General features: G+C 62.6%; 3 protein-coding genes across 5 annotated transcripts in view; 1 reads left to right on the forward strand and 2 right to left on the reverse strand.

Moving 5' to 3' along the window:
• XAB2 (XPA binding protein 2) overlaps positions 1–2,761 on the reverse strand; it is a 40,060-nt gene extending 37,299 nt beyond the window's left edge. For both annotated transcript variants that reach the window (XM_071418528.1, XM_071418527.1), the window contains exon 1: positions 2,495–2,761. In XM_071418528.1, the coding sequence (XP_071274629.1) occupies positions 2,495–2,713 (219 nt within the window). In that variant the 5' untranslated portion in view covers positions 2,714–2,761. The remainder of the gene's footprint in view (positions 1–2,494) is intronic.
• A 126-nt stretch (positions 2,762–2,887) lies between these two features.
• Positions 2,888–8,163, forward strand: PET100 (PET100 cytochrome c oxidase chaperone). Of its 2 annotated transcripts, XM_071418544.1 has the most exons (6): positions 2,888–2,963; positions 3,925–4,011; positions 4,671–4,703; positions 5,620–5,738; positions 5,918–6,239; positions 6,283–8,163. In XM_071418544.1, the coding sequence occupies exons 1-4, from the start codon at positions 2,937–2,939 to the stop codon at positions 5,677–5,679; spliced, it is 207 nt and encodes a 68-aa protein (XP_071274645.1). In that variant the 5' UTR covers positions 2,888–2,936; the 3' UTR covers positions 5,680–5,738; positions 5,918–6,239; positions 6,283–8,163. The 2 variants fall into 2 exon arrangements, with proteins under 2 accessions (XP_071274645.1, XP_071274644.1); XM_071418543.1 differs by having other exon boundaries at positions 5,620–6,239.
• An 858-nt stretch (positions 8,164–9,021) lies between these two features.
• PCP2 (Purkinje cell protein 2) lies at positions 9,022–14,134 on the reverse strand. Its single transcript, XM_071418540.1, has 4 exons — positions 13,998–14,134; positions 12,255–12,369; positions 9,937–10,073; positions 9,022–9,135 (listed from the first exon to the last, which is right to left on the reverse strand). The coding sequence occupies exons 1-4, from the start codon at positions 14,034–14,036 to the stop codon at positions 9,130–9,132; spliced, it is 297 nt and encodes a 98-aa protein (XP_071274641.1). The 5' UTR covers positions 14,037–14,134; the 3' UTR covers positions 9,022–9,129.
• Positions 14,135–18,915: the final 4,781 nt, after the last annotated feature.

Consider the following 18,915-nt stretch of genomic DNA (forward strand, 5'->3'; position numbering starts at 1 on the left):
CTCCTCCTCGTGCTGCACCTCCTCTTCCTCCTGCATTGGGGACATTGGGGACACTCAGGGGACATTGGGGACACACACAGGGACAGCTCCTCCTCGTGCTGCACCTCCTCTTCCTCCTGCATGGGGACATTGGGGACATTGGGGACACTCAGGGGACACACACAGGGACAGCTCCTCCTCGTGCTGCACCTCCCCTTCCTCCTGCATGGGGACATTGGGGACATTGAGGGGACATTGGGGACACACACAGGGACAGCTCCTCCTCGTGCTGCACCTCCTCTTCCTCCTGCATTGGGGACATTGGGGACACTCAGGGGACACACACAGGGACAGCTCCTCCTCGTGCTGCACCTCCTCTTCCTCCTGAGGGGACAATTGGGGACATTGGGGACACTCAGGGGACACACACAGGGACAGCTCCTCCTCGTGCTGCACCTCCTCTTCCTCCTGCATGGGGACATTGGGGACATTGGGGACACTCAGGGGACACACACAGGGACAGCTCCTCCTTGTGCTGCACCTCCCCTTCCTCCTGCATGGGGACATTGGGGACACTGGGGACACACACAGGGACAGCTCTGCCTCCTGCTGCACCTCCTCTTCCTCCTGCATTGGGGACATTGGGGACATTGAGGGGACATTGGGGACACACACAGGGACAGCTCCTCCTCGTGCTGCACCTCCTCTTCCTCCTGCATTGGGGACATTGGGGACATTGAGGGGACATTGGGGACACACACAGGGACAGCTCCTCCTCGTGCTGCACCTCCTCTTCCTCCTGCATGGGGACATTGGGGACATTGGGGACACTCAGGGGACATTGGGGACACTGGGGACACTCAGGGGACACACAGGCACAGCTCCTCCTCGTGCTGCACCTCCTCTTCCTCCTGAGGGGACAATTGGGGACACTCAGGGGACATTGGGGACACTCAGGGGACATTGGGGACACTCAGGGGACACACACAGGGACAGCTCCTCCTCGTGCTGCACCTCCTCTTCCTCCTGCATTGGGGACATTGGGGACACTCAGGGGACATTGGGGACACTCAGGGACAGGGAACAGCTCCTCCTCCTCCTCCTCCTAAGGGGACATTGGGGACATGGGGACAGCCAGGGGACACCTCTGGGGACAGGGGACAGCGCCTGCTCATCCTCCTGGTGGGACACAGAGACAGGGACAGGGGACACAGCACAGGGGACAGGGGACAGCCGGGGACACAGGGGACACGGGGGACAGCAGGGGACAGCCAGGGGACAGCAGGGACATGGGGAACAGCAGGGGACAGCCAGGGGACAGCCAGGGGACAGCAGGGGACAGCCAGGGGACACAGCACAGGGCACAGGGGACAGCCAGGGACACAGGGGACAGCCAGGGACACAGGGGACAGCAGGGGACACAGGGGACAGCAGGGGACAGGAGAGGGGGACAAAGGGACCAGGATGGGGGGAAGGGTAGGGACAGAAGCCAGCAGTGACAGAAGGAGAGGGGACAGGGACAGGGAGGGGACAGAGATAGGAACAAGGACAGGAAGGGGACAGGGATGGGGACAGGGACACTGAGGGGACAGGGACAGAGAGGGGACAGCGATAGGAACAGGGACAGGAAGGGGACAGGGATGGGGACAGGGACACTGAGGGGACAGGGATAGGAACAAGGACAGGAAGGGGACAGGGATGGGGACAGGGACACTGAGGGGACAGGGACAAGGAGCGAGCACAGAGCAGCAGCAGGACGGGACAGAGCCGGGGTGACAGGGACAGGGTGGCACTGGGACATGGGGACAGGGCTGGGGACACAGAGGTGGGAAATGCTGGGGACAAAGGGCCTGGAGAGGGAATGGGGACATGGGGACGGGGACATGGGAACAGGGGGACATGAGAGGGGACAGGGATAGGACAGGAGGGGAGAGGGATGGGGACAGGAGGTGAAAAAATGGGACAGGAGGTGACAGGAAGGGACAGAAGGGGACATGGATGGGATCAGAAATGGGGACAGGGCGGGACAGGAGAGGACAGGAGAGGACAGAAGGTGACAAAATGTGACAAGAGGGGACAGGAGGTGACACAGATGGAGACAGCAATGGGGACAGCAATGGACAAGAGATGACAGGAGGGGAGAGGAGGTGACAGGAGCGGACAGGGGGTGACAGGAAGGGACAGGAGATGGCAGAGCTGGACAGGAGGGGACAGGAGGTGACAAGATGTGACAGGAAGGGACAGGAATGGAAAAGAGGTGACAACGGGGGACAGGAGGTGATAGAGCTGGACAAGAGGAGACAGGAGGTGACAAAGGGGAACAGAGGGTGACAGGAAGCGACAAGAATGGAAGGAGAGGACAGGAGGTGACAGGAATGGACAGAAGGGGACAGGGGGTGACAAAATGTGACAGAAAGGGACAGGAATGGACAGCGGGGTACAGGAGGGGACAGGAACGGGCAGAAGGTGACGGGAACGGGCAGGGGGTGACACGAGGGGCCGGCCCCGCACTCACAAAGCACAGCTCGGGCCGCTCCGGAACCGGCCCCGCTCCGGGATCCGCCACCACCGCTGCGGGCCCCGCTTCCCCCGCCGGCCCCGCTGCCGGCCCGGGTCCCTCCATTGCCGCCGGTCCCTCCATCGCTCCCGGCTGCTGCTCCGGGCCGGGTCCCGCTCCCGCTGCCGCTCCCGGCGGCTCCTCCCGCGCTGCCATCTCCGCCTCAGCCGCCGCCATTTCCCCGCGCTGCTCCCTCACTTCCGGCGCGCCGCACGCACTTCCGGCGCCTCCGCTTCCGTCCTTCCCGCGCTCCCTTCTCATTGCTCAAATCGCTGCTTCGCTCCGCCCCCTTGGCGCCCCGCTCAGCCAATAGAGTGTGGCGGTGCTGGCGGTGCGGCCAATGGGCGTTAGCGGTGTTGCGGGGTTGGGGAGCCGGAAGCGTGAGGGGACTGGAGGAGCCATGGGGGTGAAGCTGGAGATCCTGAGGGTGCGAGGGAGGGGAACGGGAATGGGAATGGGGGAAAGGGAATGGGGGAAAGGGAGTGGGGATAGGAACATGGGAATGGGAATGGGGGATAGGGGAAAGGGAATGGGGATGGGAATGGGGGAAAGGGAATGGGGATGGGAATGGGGATGGGGGAAAGGGGAAAGGGAATGGGAAAGGGAATGGGGATGGGAATGGGGGAAAGGGAATGGGGATGGGGGAAAGGGAATGGGGGAAAGGGAATGGGATTGGGAATGGGAATGGGGATGGGGGAAAGGGAATGGGGATGGGGGAACGGGAATGGGAACAGGAGGATAACGGGAATGGGGGAATGGGAATGGGAATGGGGGAATGGGAATGGGGGAATGGGAATGGGGGAATGGGAATGGGAATGGGGGAACGGGAACAGGATAACGGGAATGAGAATGGGGAAACGGGAACGGGGTAAGGGGAATGGGAGAACGAGAACGAGGAGGGAGAAACAGGAACGGGAATAGGGGAGGGGATAACGGGAACGGGGGATGCAGGTGGGACAGGAGGGGTGACACAGGAGGGGACTCAGGTGACACAGGTGTCACTGTTACAGACGTGTGCTTATCTGGGGCTGGGGGTGGCAGGGGTCACACAGGGGACACTCAGGTGTGACACAGGTGACACACAGGTGACACAGGTGACGCACAGGTGACAGGTGTGACACAGGTGTCATTGTCCCAGATGTTCCTGTACCTGTCCTTCCCCATGGCCATGGCCGTGTTCTGGGTCTGGGGGGTGACAGGGATGGCACAGGTGGCACAGGTGACACTCAGGTGACACTCAGGTGACACAGGTGTCACTGTCCCAGATGTTCCTGTACCTGTCCTTCCCCGTGGCCGTGTTCTGGGTCTGGGGGGGGTGACAGGGATGACACAGGTGGCACAGGTGACACTCAGGTGACACTCAGGTGACACAGGTGTCACTGTCCCAGATGTTCCTGTACCTGTCCTTCCCCGTGGCCGTGTTCTGGGTCTCCAACCAGGCCGAGCTCTTCCAGCGTTACGTGATCGACCGCAAGGTGGGCGGGGACACTGCAGGGACACCTGGGGACACCTTGGGGACACTTTTGGGACACACCTGGGGACACACCTGGGGACACTTTGGGACACCCTGGGGACACCTGAGGGTGGCTGGGGACAGCTGGGGATACCCTGGGATATCCCTGGGGACACTGGGACACCCCTGGGGATGGCTGGGGACACACCAGGACACCCTGGGGGGACACCTGGGGGTGGCTGGGACACCTGAGGACACCCCTGGGGACAACTGGGACACTTTGGGGGGCCCCTGGGGACATTTCAGGGACAGCTGGGACAGCCTGGGGACACTGTAGGGACACCTGGGACACACCTGGGGACACCCTGGGCACACACCTGGGGACACCTGGGGGTAGCTGGGGATACCATGGGATATCCCTGGGGACACTGGGACACTCCTGGGGATGGCTGGGGACACCTGAGGACACCCCTGGGGACAACTGGGACACCCTGGGGACATCCTGGGACACTTGGGGGGACAGCTGGGGACACTTCAGGGACAGCTGGGAGACCCTGGGGACACTGTAGGGACACCCGGGACACCCGTGGGGATGGCTGGGGATGCATTGGGGACATCTGGGGACACTTGGGGACACACCTGGGCCCCGCTGTCCCCTCCCCTGACGCGCTCTCTTTGCAGAGGGAGATTTTCCCGCCGGACACCCCAGAACGGGTGAGACCCCAATGTCCCCAACTGTCCCCAGTTGTCCCCAGTGTGTCCCCAATGTCCTTGTCTGTGTCCTCAATGTCCCCAATGTGTCCCCAATGTCCCACTGCTGTCCCCTACCACACGGGGCAGTGAGGGGGGGACACGGGGGACACACGGGACACTCCTGGTGCCACCTCGTGTCCCCCTGAGTCCCTGCTGCCCCCTGTCCCTGTCCCCGTGTCCCTGTCCTCTGTCCCCGTGTCCCTGTCCCCGTGTCCCTGTCCGTGTGTCCCTGTGTCCATGTGTCCCTGTGTCCATGTGTCACTGTCCCCGTGTCACTGTCCCTGTGTCCGTGTGTCCCTGTGTCCCTGTGTCACTGTCCGTGTGTCACTGTGTCCGTGTCCCTGTGTCCCTGTGTCCATGTGTCCCTGTCCCCATGTCCCTGTGTCCGTGTGTCCCTGTCCCCGTGTCCCTGTGTCCGTGTGTCACTGTGTCCGTGTCCCTGTGTCCCTTTGTCCGTGTGTCCCTGTCCCCATGTCCCTGTGTCCGTGTGTCACTGTCCCTGTGTCCCTGTGTCAGTGTCCGTGTGTCCCTGTCCATGTGTCCCTGTGTCCGTGTGTCCCTGTCCCCATGTCCCTGTGTCCCCGTGTCACTGTCCATGTGTCCGTGTGTCCCGGTCCCTGTGTCACTGTCCCCATGTCACTGTCCCTGTGTCGCTGTCCATGTGTCCGTGTGTCCCTGTCCCTGTGTCCCTGTGTCCCTGTGTCCGTGTGTCCCTGTGTCACTGTCCCTGTGTCCGTGTGTCCCTGTGTCCCTGTGTCACTGTCCCTGTGTCCCTGTGTCCGTGTGTCACTGTGTCACTGTCCATGTGTCCGTGTGTCCCTGTCCCTGTGTCCCTGTGTCCCTGTGTCCGTGTGTCACTGTCCGTGTGTCCCCTCAGCGCCAGGCCATGGCTGAGCTGAAGCAGCGGCTGCGGGAGAGGAAGGGGACCCAGGCATGAGGGGACAGCGGGGACACAGCGGTGACACCAGGGGACACACGGCCACCATGGGGACCCAGGCGTGAGAGGACAGCGGGGACACGGCCACCGTGGGGACATGTGGCCACCAGAGGACACTGTAGTGACAGCGGGGACACGGTGATAGCGAGGACACAGTGACACCGTGGGACACAGGCGTGAGGGGACAGCAGGGACACAGCGGTGACACCAGGGGACGCACGGCCACCATGGGACCCAGGCGTGAGGGGACAGTGGGGACACGGCCACCGTGGGACACTGGCATGAAGGGACAGCAGGGACACAGCAGTGACACCGTGGGGACACAGCAGTGACAGCGGGGACACGGCCACCAGGAGACGCAGGCGTGAGGGGACAGCAGGGACACAGTGGCAGCAGGGACACGGCCACCGTGGGACACAGCAGTGACATCAAGGGACACAGTGACACCGTGGGACACAGGCGTGAGGGGACAGCAGGGACACATGGACACCGTGGGACACACGGCCACCAGAGGACACTGCGGTGACAGCGAGGACACATGGACACCGTGGGACACTGCAGTGACAGCGGGGACACATGGACACCATGGGACACAGGCGTGAGGGGACAGCAGGGACACATGGACACCGTGGGACACATGGACACCGTGGGACATGGTGGTGACAGAGGGGTCACAGCACTGGCAGAGGGGACGTGGTGACAGCAGGAACATGGGGAGTCGTGACAGAGGGGACATGGTGACAATGGGGACACGGTGACAATGGGGACACGGTGACGGGGGTGTCACTCCCCTGGCTCGATGTGGCCCTGCTGTGACACCGGCGCTGTGGCTGTGGCGGTGGCACAGGACACGCCTGTCACCGCCCTGTCACCGTGGGGACACCGGGACACCGGTGTGACAGTGACAGCACCCGGTGGCATCACCGTGGCTGTGTTGGTGACAGAGGGGACAACAGCCGGTGTCACACGCTGTGACGGTGTTGGTGACAATATTGGAGACAGAGGGGACAGCAGCCATTGTCACACACTGTGACAGCATTGGTGACAGTGTTGGTGACAGAGGGGACAGCAGCCGGTGTCACACGCTGTGACAGCGTTGGTGACAGTGTTGGTGACAGAGGGGACAGTGACAGCAGCCGGTGTCACACGCTGTGACAGCATTGGTGACAGTGTTGGTGACAGAGGGGACAGCAGCCGGTGTCACTCACTGTGGCTGCCTTGGTGACAAAGGGGACATGTGACAACAGCTGATGGCATCAACAGCATCGCTGTGACAGTGTTGGTGACAGAGGGGACAGTGACAGCAGCCAATGTCACTCGCTGTGAGTGTGTTGGTGACAGTGACAGCAGCCGGTGTCACACGCTGTGACAGTGTTGGGGTGACAGAAGGGATGTGTGACAGCAGCCAGCCTCACACAGTGTGACCATGTTGGTGACAGTGACAGCAGCCGGTGTCACACACTGTGATCTTGTTGATGACAGAGGGGACAGTGACAGCAGCCGGTGCCACTCGCTGTCACCGTGTTGGTGACAATGACAACAGCCAGTGTCACACACTGTGGCTGTGTTGGTGACAATGACAGTACCCGCTGTCACTCGCTGTGTGTTGGTGACAGTGACAACAGCCAGTGTCACACACTGTGGCTGTGTTGGTGACAGTGTTGGTGACAGTGACAGCAGCTGGTGTCACACACTCTGAGTGTGTTGGTGACAAGACACAGTGACAGCAGTTGATGGTATCACTGTGACCGTGTTGGTGACAAAGGGGACAGTGAGAACAGCCAATGTCACTCGCTGTGTGTTGGTGACAGTGACAGCAGCCAATGTCACTCACTGTCACCGTGTTGGTGACAATGACAACAGCCGGTGTCACACACTGTGGCTGTGTTGGTGACAATGACAGTACCCGCTGTCACTCGCTGTGTGTTGGTGACAGTGACAACAGCCGGTGTCACTCGCTGTCACTGTGTTGGCGACAAGAGACAGTGGCAGCAGTTGATGGCATTGCTGTCACCGTGTTGGTGACAGAGGGGACAGTGCCAGCGCCCTCTGTCCCCCTCTGTCCCCCTCTGTCCCCTCTGTCCCCCTCTGTCCCCTCTGTCCCCTCTGTCCCCCTCTGTCCCCCTCTGTCCCCGCCGATGCCGCGCGTGGCCGGGGCTGTGCCCGTGTTGGTGGCACAGGGGACGCGTGTCCTGCCTGATGCCACCACGGCCGCGTGGCCACCCCCGTGTCCCTGCTCTGCTGGGGACGCGTGTGACACGTGTGACACACGTGACAGGTGTGACGTGCGTGTGACGTGTGTGTGACACGTTTGGGGACACGTTTGGGGACAGGTGCCACCCCCGGCTGTCCCCACCCCAATAAATGGCGCTGGCTCTGCCCGCAGGGTGGCACCAGGGTGGCACTGCCGTCCCTTAGTGCCACCTGTGCCCCTCGGTGTCCCCTGGTGCCACCCCCGCGGGTGTCCTGTGTCCCTCGATGTCACCTGAGTGCTGTCCTTGTCTCTTGGTGCCACCCCCGGTGCCACCCCCATGTCCCCAGGGTCCCCACAGGTGTCACCCCCCGGTGCCACCCCTGTGCCCAGTGCCACCCCCAGTGTCACCCTCGGTGCCACCCTCGACACCACCCCCAGTGCCATCCCCCAGTGCCACCCCCCAGTGTCACCCCCCTGCCTGGTGCCACCCCCAGAGGTGTCAGTGCCACCCCCCAGTGCCACCCCCGTGTCCCCAAGGTCCCCACGGGTGTCACCCCCGATGCCACCCCCAGTGCCAACCCCTGCCTGGTGTCACCCCTGGTGCCACCCCGTGTCCCTAATGTCCCCATGGGTGTCACTCACCCCTGGTGCCACCCCCAGAGGTGTCAGTGCCACCCCATTGCCCAATGCCACCCCCAGTGCCACCCCCGTGTCCCCAATGTCCCCATGGATGTCACTCACCCCTGGTGTGCCCCTGTGTCCCCAAGGTCCCCATGAGTGTGACCCCCGGTGCCACCCCCAGAGGTGTCAATGCCACCCCCGGTGCCACCCCTTGTCCTTAAGGTCCCCATGAGTGTCACTCACCCCCGGTGCCACCCCCGTGTCCCCAGTGTCCCCACGAGTGTCACTCACCCCCGGTGCCATCCTCAGTGCCACCCCCGTGTCCCCAATGGTGTCACCCCCAGTGCCATCCTCAGTGCCACCCCCAGTGTCCTCAATGGTGCCACCCCCGTGTCCCCAGTGGTGCCACCCCCGGTGCCACCCCCATGTCCCCAATGTCCCCGCTCAGTGCCACCCCCCGTGTCCCCAATGGTGCCACCCCCCGGTGCCACCCCTGTGTCCCCAATGGTGCCACCCCTGGTGCTCGGGGCTTTATTGGGGACACAGCGGGGGAGGGGCGGGGCCGGGGGGGTCCTTGGGGGTCCCGGGCGGTTCCTGGGGGTGTCCAGGGGTGTCCAGGGGTGTCCGGAGGGGTCTCAGTCCTGCGGGCACAGGAGGGGGGGGGGGGGCACTCATGGGGTGCCCGGGGGTGCCCCCAGCCCCAGTGCCCATCCGGGGTGTCCCCAAATGCCCCCAGTGCCCACCCTGGGTGTCTCCAAATGCCCCCAGTGCCCCCCGGTGTCCCCAAATGCCCCCAGTGCCCATCCGGGGTGTCCCCAAATGCCCCCAGTGCCCCCCGGTGTCTCCAAATGCCCCCAGTGCCCACCCTGGGTGTCCCCAAATGCCCCCAGTGCCCCCCGGTGTCCCCAAATGCCCCCAGTGCCCCCCGGTGTCCCCAAATGCCCCCAGTGCCCACCCTGGGTGTCCCCAAATGCCCCCAGTGCCCACCCTGGGTGTCCCCAAATGCCCGCCCTGGGTGTCCCCAAGTGTCCCCCCCCAGGCCTTGGGTGTCCCCAAGTGCCCCCAGGTACCCCCCCGTGCCCACCTGTGCCCTCCTGATCCAAACCCTGGCACCTGGGCACGGGCGGCCCCAGGTACCCCTCAGGTACCCCCCGTGCCCACCTGTGCCCCTCAGGTACCCCCTCATGCCCATCTGTGCCCCCCCGGTGCCAAACCCTGGCACCTTGGCATGGGCAACCCCTGCAGTCTCTGTACCCACCCTGTACCCCCCAATACCTGCCCAGGTGCCCCCCCGTGCCCACCTGTGCCCCCCAGGTACCCCCCTCATGCCCACCTGTGCCCCCATGGTGCCAAACCCTGGCACCCGGGCACGGGCAGCCCCAGGTACCCCCCGGTGCCCCCTCATGCCCACCTGTGCCCCCCAGGTACCCCCCCATGCCCACCTGTGCCCCCCCGGTGCCAAAGCCGGGCAGCCTGGGCACGGGCAGGCGCTGCTCGTCCATCCTGCGCCCCTGCGTGTTCGCCACCATGTCCAGCAGCGAGGCCAACTCGGGGGGCGCCGCCTCCGAGACCCCTCCTCCTGCGGGGGGGGAGGGGACACGGGGTCACAGGGGGCACCTCGGGGACCCTCGAGTCACCAGGGACACCCATGGGACACCAGGGACACCCCATGGAACACCGGGGGCACCCAGGGGATACCAGGGGCACCCTCAGGGACCCTCGAGTCACCAGGGACACCCCAGGGTCACAGGGGGCACCTCGGGGACCCTCGAGTCACCAGGGACACCCTCAGGGACCCTCGAGTCACCAGGGGCACCCCATGGAACACAAGGAGCACACAGGGGGCACCAGGGGCACACATGAAGCACCCAGGGGTACCAGGGGCACCCATGGAACACAAGGGACACACAGGGGGCACCAGGGTCACCCTCGGGGACCTTCGAGTCACCAGGGGCACCCCGGGGACACCAGGGGCACCTCGGGGACCCTCGAGTCACTAGGGACACCCCAGGGACACCCTCAGGGACCCTCGAGTCACCAGGGACACACATGGGGCACCCAGGGGTACCAGGGGCACCCCACGGAACACAAGGGGCACACAGGGGGTACCAGGGGCACCCTCGGGGACCCTCGAGTCACCAGGGGCACCCATGGGACACCAGGGACACCCCATGGAACACAGGGGGCACCCAGGGGGTACCAGGGGCACCCTCGGGGACCCTCGAGTCACCAGGGGCACACATGGGGCACCCAGGTGGCACCAAGGGTACCCAGGGGCACTCGGGGACACCCAGGGGACACCAGGGGCACCTTGGAGTCACCTGGGGCACCCAGGGACACCCAGGGACACCCAGGGGTACCAGGGGCACCCAGGGGGTACCAGGGGCACACAGGGGGCACACGGGGTACCAGGGGACCCTCGAGTCACCAAGGGCACCCCAGGGGCAGCCAGGGGTCACCAGGGGCATCCCACGGGGCACCTCAGGTCACAAGGGGTACCCAGGGGCACTCGGGGACACCCAGGGGACACCCAGGGGACACCAGGGGCACCTTGGAGTCACCTGGGTCACCAGGGGCACCTCGGGGACATCAGGGTCACCAGGAGCACCCATGGGCCACCAGGGGCACCCAGGGGGTACCAGGGGCACCCTTGGGAACGCTCGAGTCACCAGGGGCACACGTGGGGCACCCAGGGACACCCTTGGACCACCCATGGGCACCTCGGGGTCACCAGGGACACCCAGGGACATCCCAGGTGACACCAGGGTCACATGGGGCACCCATTAGGCACACATGGGCACCTCAGGGACACCCCATGGGGTACCTAGGGGGTACCAGGGGCACCCAGGGGACACCAGGGGGGTACCCAGAGGACATCTGGGTCACCAGGAGCACACGTGGGCACCCCATGGGGCACCTCGGGGACACCCAGGGGACATCCAGGTCACCCTTGGGGACCCTCGAGTCACCAGGGACACACAGGGGGTGCCAGGGGCACACATGGGGCACCCAGGGGTACCAGGGGAACCCTTGGGGACCCTCGAGTCACCAAGGGCACCCAGGGGACACCAGGGACACCTCAGGTCTCCATGGGCACCTTGGGGACCCTCGGATCTCCCAGGGACCTCCCAGGTCACCATGGGCACCCTGGGGACACCATGGGCACCCATGGGCACCTCGGGGACATTCGAGTCACCAGAGGCACCCATGGGCACCTCGAGTCACCCTTGGGGACCCTCGAGTCACCGTGGGCACCCTTGGGGACCCTCGGGTCACCGTGGGCATCTCATGGACCCCTGGTGTCCCCTCACCCGTGCCCGCCCTGGTGTCCCCCTGCTGTCCCCGGTGTGTCCCCCCCGGTGTCCCCTGTGTCCCCATATGCGCTCCCCCCTCTGTCCCTCACCCGTGCCACCCCCTCTGTCCCCCTGTCCCCCCCTCTGTCCCCCACTGTCCCCCCGTCCATTTGTCCCTCTGTCCCCCCGTCCCTCTGTCCCCCTGTCCCTCTGTCCCTCTCTGTCCCCCCGTCCCCCTCTCTACCCCTGTCCCCCTGTCCCTTTGTCCCCCTGTCCCCGTCTGTCCGTCTGTCCATCTGTCCCCCTGTCCCTCTGTGCCCCCTCTGTCCCCCCCTGTCCCTTTGTCCCCCTGTCCCCTGTCTGTCCGTCTGTCCGTCTGTCCCCCCTCTGTCCCCCCTCTGTCCCCCCCCCGTCCCCCCGTCCCCCTGTCCCCCCCCCTGTCCCCTGTCCGTCCGTCTGTCCCTCACCGGTGCCCCCCCCCAGGCTGCAGCGCTGTTCGTCCATCCGCGTTCCCTGCACGGAGCTCAGCAGCGAGAAGAACCCCTCCTGTTCGGGGGACCCCCCCTCTGCCGGGGACCCCCCCTGTGGGCACAGAGAGAGTCAGAGAGCCCCCCCCCCAAAAACAGGGAACCCCAAAAGAGAGACCCCCCCCCCAAAACAGGGAACCCCCAAACAGGGACCCCCCAAAACAAACAGGGAACCCCCCCAAAACAAACAGGGACCCCCCCAAAACAAACAGGGAACCCCAAAACCAGGCAACCCCAAAAACAGACAACCCCAAATCAGGGAACCCCCAAAACAGGGACCCTCCCCCCAAAAACAAACAGGGAACCCCAAAACCAGAGAACCCCAAAACAGGGACCCGCCCAAAACAAACAGGGACCCCCCAAAACAGGGAACCCCTCCTGTCCCGGGACCCCCCCCGCTCTGAGGACCCCCCCCCCCAACAGAAGCCCCGCCCCCTTGCACCGCCCCCACCCCCGGTGACCCCCAAATGTGGGGGGCAGCCTCGGTGATACCCGGGGATACCCCAAAATCCCCCCGGGATACCCCAAAATCCCCCTGGGGTACCCCCAACCCCAAAACCGTCCCATGGGGTGTCCCCCGTGCCCCTCTGAGACCCCAACCCCCCCTCAGGGGCACCCCCAGACCCACAAAACGCACCCAGGGGAGCCCCCGAACCCCCCCGAGGATAACCCCGAACCCCCAAAATCCCCCTGGGGATACCCCAAAACCCCCCCAAGAATAGACCCGAACCCCCAAAATCCCCCCGGGGATACCCAAAACCCCCCTCAGGGGTCCCCAAAACCCCCCCAGGGGCACCCCCAGACCCCCCTGTGCCCCCCCGAGACCCCAAAACCCCTCCCAGGGGTCCCCCTAAATCCCCCCCCCGGGGATACCCCAAACCCCCCCAAGAATAGACCCGAACCCCCAAAATCCCCCCGGGGATACCCCAAAACCCCCCCAAGAATAGACCCGAACCCCCAAAATCCCCCCGGGGATACCCCAAAACCCCCAGGAGTCCCCCCAGACGCCCCCAAACCCCAGCCAGGGGCGCCCCCAGGCCCCCCAAACGCCCCCCAGGGGTACCCCCCAACCCCCCCTGTGCCCCCCCGAGACCCCAACCCCTCCCTCAGGGGTACCCCCAAACCCCCCCCGGGGGCCCCCCCCAGATCCAACCCCCCCCGTGTCCCCCCTGTGCCCCCCGGTGCCCCCCGGTCCCCCCCGTGTCCCCTGTGCCCCCCCTGTGTCCCCCCGGTCCCCCCGATGCCCCCCGGTCCCCCCTGTGTCCCGCCGGTCCCCTCTGTGTTCCTCCTGTGTCCCCCGGTCCCCCCGGTCCCCCCTGTCCCCCCGGTCCCCCCTGTGTCCCCCCTGTGTCCCCCCGGTCCCCCCTGTGTCCCCCCGGTGTCCCCCGGTACCCCCGGTGCCCCCTGTGTCCCCCCTGTCCCCCCTGTGCCCCCCTGTCCCCCCTGTGTCCCCCCGGTCCCCCCTGTGTCCCCCCTGTGCCCCCCGGTCCCCTCTGTGTCCCCCCTGTGTCCCCCCTGTGTCCCCCCTGTCCCCCCTGTGTCCCCCCGGTGTCCCCCGGTCCCCCCTGTGTCCCCCCTGTGCCCCCCGTCCCCCCTGTGTCCCCCCTGTGTCCCCCCTATGTCCCCCCTGTGTCCCCCCTGTCCCCCCTGTGTCCCCCCTGTGTCCCCCCTGTCCCCCCTCACCGCGTTGCGCTCGGGCTCGGAGCCCCCCGGGGCCGCCATGGCGGGTGGGGGGAGCGGCCCCCGAGGGGCCTCTTATGGCAGCTGGGGACAGGGGGGGACACGGGGGGGACAGCGGGGACAGGGGAGGGGACACGGGGGGACACGGGGGGGCTACAGCGGGGACAGGGGGGGACACGGGGGGGCTACAGCGGGGACAGGGGGGGACACGGGGGGGACAGCGGGGACAGGGGGGGACATGGGGGACAGCGGGGACGGGGGGGGACACGGGGGGGACAGCGGGGACACGGGGGGATACGGGGGGGACACGGGGGGGGCTACCGGGGGGACATTGGGGTGGGGACAGCGATGAGGGCACAGGGGGGGACACGGTGGGAACGGGGGGGGGCACGGTGGGGGGACAGCAGGGGACACGGGGGGGACACGGGGGACATTGGGGAGAGGACGGGGGGGACACGGGGGGGACACGGGGGGGACGGGGGGGACAGCAGGGACACGGGGGGACACGGGGGACATTGGGGAGAGGACGGGGGGGACATTGGGGAGGGGACAGCAGGGACGGGGGGGACACCGGGGGGGACACGGGGGGACAAGCGGAGAGGGGATGGGGGGGGCGACAAAGGGACAGGGGAGGACAGGGGGGACGGGGGGGGACACGCGGAGAGGAGGGGACGGGGGGGACAGGGGGACCCTGGGGGACATGGGGGGACATGGCGGGGGGGGGCACGGGGACAGGAGGGGACACGAGGAAGGACAGGGACGGGGGGGGAAACGGGGGGACAGGGACGGGGGGGACACGGGGGGGGACACGGGGACAGGAGGGGACAGGGAGGGATGCGGGAGACAGGGGAGGGGGACAGGGACAGGAGGGGACAGGGGAGATGGGAGGGACGGGGGGACAGGGACAGGGGGGGACAGGGGGACAGGAGGGGACAGGGAGGGGTGGGGGGGACACAGGGACGAGGGGGGCACTGGGGATAGGGGTGGGACAGCAGGGACACGGGGACAGGGGTGACAGCGAGGGACAGGGGAGGGACACGGGGGGGACACGGGGGGACACGGGGGGGACACGGGGACAGGAGGGACAGGAGGGGACAGGAGGGGACAGCGGGCGACACGGGGAGGGACACGAGGGGCATTGGGGGGGGGACAGCGGGGAGGGGACACTGCGGGGACACGGGTGGGACAGCGGGGGGACAGGGGGCGGGACATTGGGGGACATTGGGGGGGACAAGGGGACAGCGGGAACGCGGACACGGGGAGGGGACACTGGGGGACGTGGGGGGGACACGGGGACCGGGGGGGGGGACATTGGGGAGGGGACGGTGGAGACCGGGGGATGCGGGGGGGGGGACACGGGGGGACATTGGGGAGGGGACAGCGGTGAGGGGACAGGGGGACACGGGGGGGGACACGGGGGGACATTGGGGACAAGGCGGGGACATTGGGGTGGGGACAGAGGTGAAGGGACACAGGGACGGGGAGGGACACGGGGATGGGGGGACAGCGGGGACACGGACATGGGGAGGGGACATTGGGGGACGTGGGAGGGACACGGGTGGGACAGGGGAAGAGAGGGGGGGACATTGGGGAGGGGACAGCGGTGAGGGGACACAGGGACGGGGGGGGACACGAAAGGGACACGGGGAGCGACACGAGCGGGGCGGGGGGGGGACAGCGGGGACGGGGGGGGACACGGGGGGGGACACGGGGGAGGGGACACGGAGGGGACATTGGGGGGGGGACACGGGGGGGGACACGGGGGGGGACATTGCGGGGGGGACACGCGGGTGATGGGAGCGGGGGGGAAGCACCCATGGGTGCCGCGTGTGCCAACAGCGGCCGCGGGGGCTGCGGGGTCCCCGGGGGGTCCCATGGGTGCTGTGGGGTCTCCATGGAGTCCCCGTGGGTTCCCATGGGGTTCCCATGGGTGCTGTGGGGTCGCTGTGGGTGCTGTGGGGTCTTCATGGGGGTCCCCGTGGGTACTCTGGGGTTTGTGGGTGCTGTAGGGTCCCCATGAGGTCCCTGTGGGATCTCTGTGGGATCTCTGTGGGGTCCTGAGTGCTGTGGGGTCTCCATGAGGTTCCCATGGGTGCTGTGGGGTCCCTGTGGGTGCTGTAGGGTTCCCATGGGGTCCCCGTGGGCGCTGTGGGGTTTATGGGTGCTGTGGGCGCTGTGGGTGTCTGTGGGGTCCCCGTGAGGTTCCCATGGGTGCCGTGGGGTCTGTGGGATCGCTATGGGTGCTGTGGGGCGCCCATGAGATCCCCGTGGGCGTCACGGGGATCCCATGGGCGCTGTGGGGTCTCCGTGGGTCCCCATGGGGTCCCTATGGGTGCTCTGGGGTCTGTGGGGTCCCTGTGGGTGCTCTGGGGTCCCTATGGGGTCCTATGGGTGCTGTGGGGTCCCTGTTCGGTCCCCGTTGTCCCCGTGTCCCCCCCAGTGTCCCCCCCATGTCCCCCCCTGCACCCCCCCGTGTCCCCAATCCCCCCCTGGCAGCCGCGAGCAATTAACGAAATGGCGCTTAATTAATTACAGACATCCAAAATGGCGCTTAATGAATTACACCCATCAAAAATGGCGCTTAATGAATTACAGACATCCAAAATGGCTCTTAATGAATTACACCCATCCAAAATGGCGCTTAATTAATTACAGACATCCAAAATGGCTCTTAATGAATTACACCCATCAAAAATGGCGCTTAATGAATTACACCCATCCAAAATGGCGCTTAATTAATTACACCCATTAAAAATGGCACTTAATTAATTACACCCATTAAAAATGGCGCTTAATGAATTACACACACCGACCACGGCTCTTAATTAATTACACCCAACTAGAATGGCGCTTAATTAATTACACCCATCCAAAATGGTTCTTAATTATTTACACCCATCGAAAATTGTGCATAATTAATTACACCATCAACCACGGCGTTTAATTAATTACACCCATCCAAAATGGCGCTTAATTAATTGCATCCATCGAAATTTTTTTTTTAATTAATTACACCTATAAAAATGGTTATTAATTATTTACAGCCATCGAAAATGGTTTTTAATTAATTACACCCATCAAAATTGGCTCTTAATTAATTACACCCATGGAAAATCGCTTTTAATTAATTACACCCATTAACAACGGTTCTTAATTAATTACACCTATCAAAAATGGTTCTTAATTATTTACAGCCATCGACAATGGCGCTTAATTAGTTCCACCCATCGACAATGGCGCTTAATTAATTACACCCATCGAAAATGGCGGTTAATTAATTACACCTATCAAAAATGGTTCTTAATTATTTACAGCCATTGAAAATTGTTTTTAATTAATTACACCCATCGACAACAGCTCTTAATGAATTACCCCCATCGAAAACGGTGTTTAATTAATTACACCCATTAACAACACCTCTTAATTAATTAGACCTATCGAAAATGGTGTTTAATTAATTACACCCATTAACAACAGCTCTTAATTAATTACACCTATCGAAAACGGTGTTTAATTAATTACACCCATCGAAAATGGTCCTTAATTATTTACACCCATCGAAAATTGTGCATAATTAATTACACCATCAACAACGGCGTTTAATTAATTACACCCATGAACGGCGGCTCTTAATGAATTACACCCATCCAAAATGGCGCTTAATTAATTGCATCCATCGAAATTTTTTTTTTAATTAATTACACCTATAAAAATGGTTATTAATTATTTACAGCCATCGAAAATGGTTTTTAATTAAATACACCCATCAAAATTGGCTCTTAATTAATTACACCCATGGAAAATCGCTTTTAATTAATTACACCCATTAACAACGGTTCTTAATTAATTACACCTATCAAAAATGGTTCTTAATTAATTACACCCATCGACAATGGCGCTTAATTAGTTACACCCATCCAAAATGGTGCTTAATTAATTACACACATCGAAAATGGCGGTTAATTAATTACACCTATCAAAAATGGTTCTTAATTATTTACAGCCATTGAAAATTGTTTTTAATTAATTACACCCATCGACAACAGCTCTTAATGAATTACCCCCATCGAAAACGGCGTTTAATTAATTACACCCATTAACAACAGCTCTTAATTAATTACACCCATCGAAAATCGCTTTTAATAATTACACCCATCAACAATGGTTCTTAATTAATTACACCTATCAAAATGGTTCTTAATTAATTACACCCATTGAATATGGTTCTTAATGAATTACACCCATCAAAAATCGCTTATAATTAGTTACACCCATCGAAAATGGCGCTTAATTAATTACACCCATCTAAATGGCGGTTAATTAATTACACCTATCAAAAATGGTTCTTAATTATTTACAGCCATTGAAAATAGTTTTTAATTAATTACACCCATAAAAAATGGCGTTTAATGAATTACACCCATTAACAACAGCTCTTAATGAATTACACCCATCGAAAATGGCATTTAATTAATTACACCCATTAACAACACCGCTTAATTAATTACACCTATCGAAAATGGCGCTTAATTAATTACACCCATCAAAAATGGTTCTTAATTAATTACACCCCTCCAAAATGGCTCTTAATGAATTACACCCATCAACAATGGCGGTTAATTAATTACACCCAATCAACCCCACCTCGGGACAGGGACACGGGGGAACAGTGGGGACACTGGGGGGACATTGTGGGGACAATGGGGACATTGGGGACATTGGGGGGACATTGGGGGACAGTGGGGACATTGGGGACATTGGGGGGACATTGGGGGACACTGGGGGCATTGGGGACATTGGGGACATTGGGGACACATTGGGGACACTCAGGGGACACAGAGGGGACACAGGGACATGGAGGGGACATTGTGGACAGTGGGGAGTTGGGGACATTGGGGAGACTGAGGACACTGAGGGGACA

Source organism: Agelaius tricolor, unplaced genomic scaffold, assembly GCF_023055355.1.
Source record: "Agelaius tricolor isolate 1412-34295 unplaced genomic scaffold, bAgeTri1.0.p SCAF_88, whole genome shotgun sequence".
Lineage (NCBI taxonomy): Eukaryota > Metazoa > Chordata > Aves > Passeriformes > Icteridae > Agelaius > Agelaius tricolor.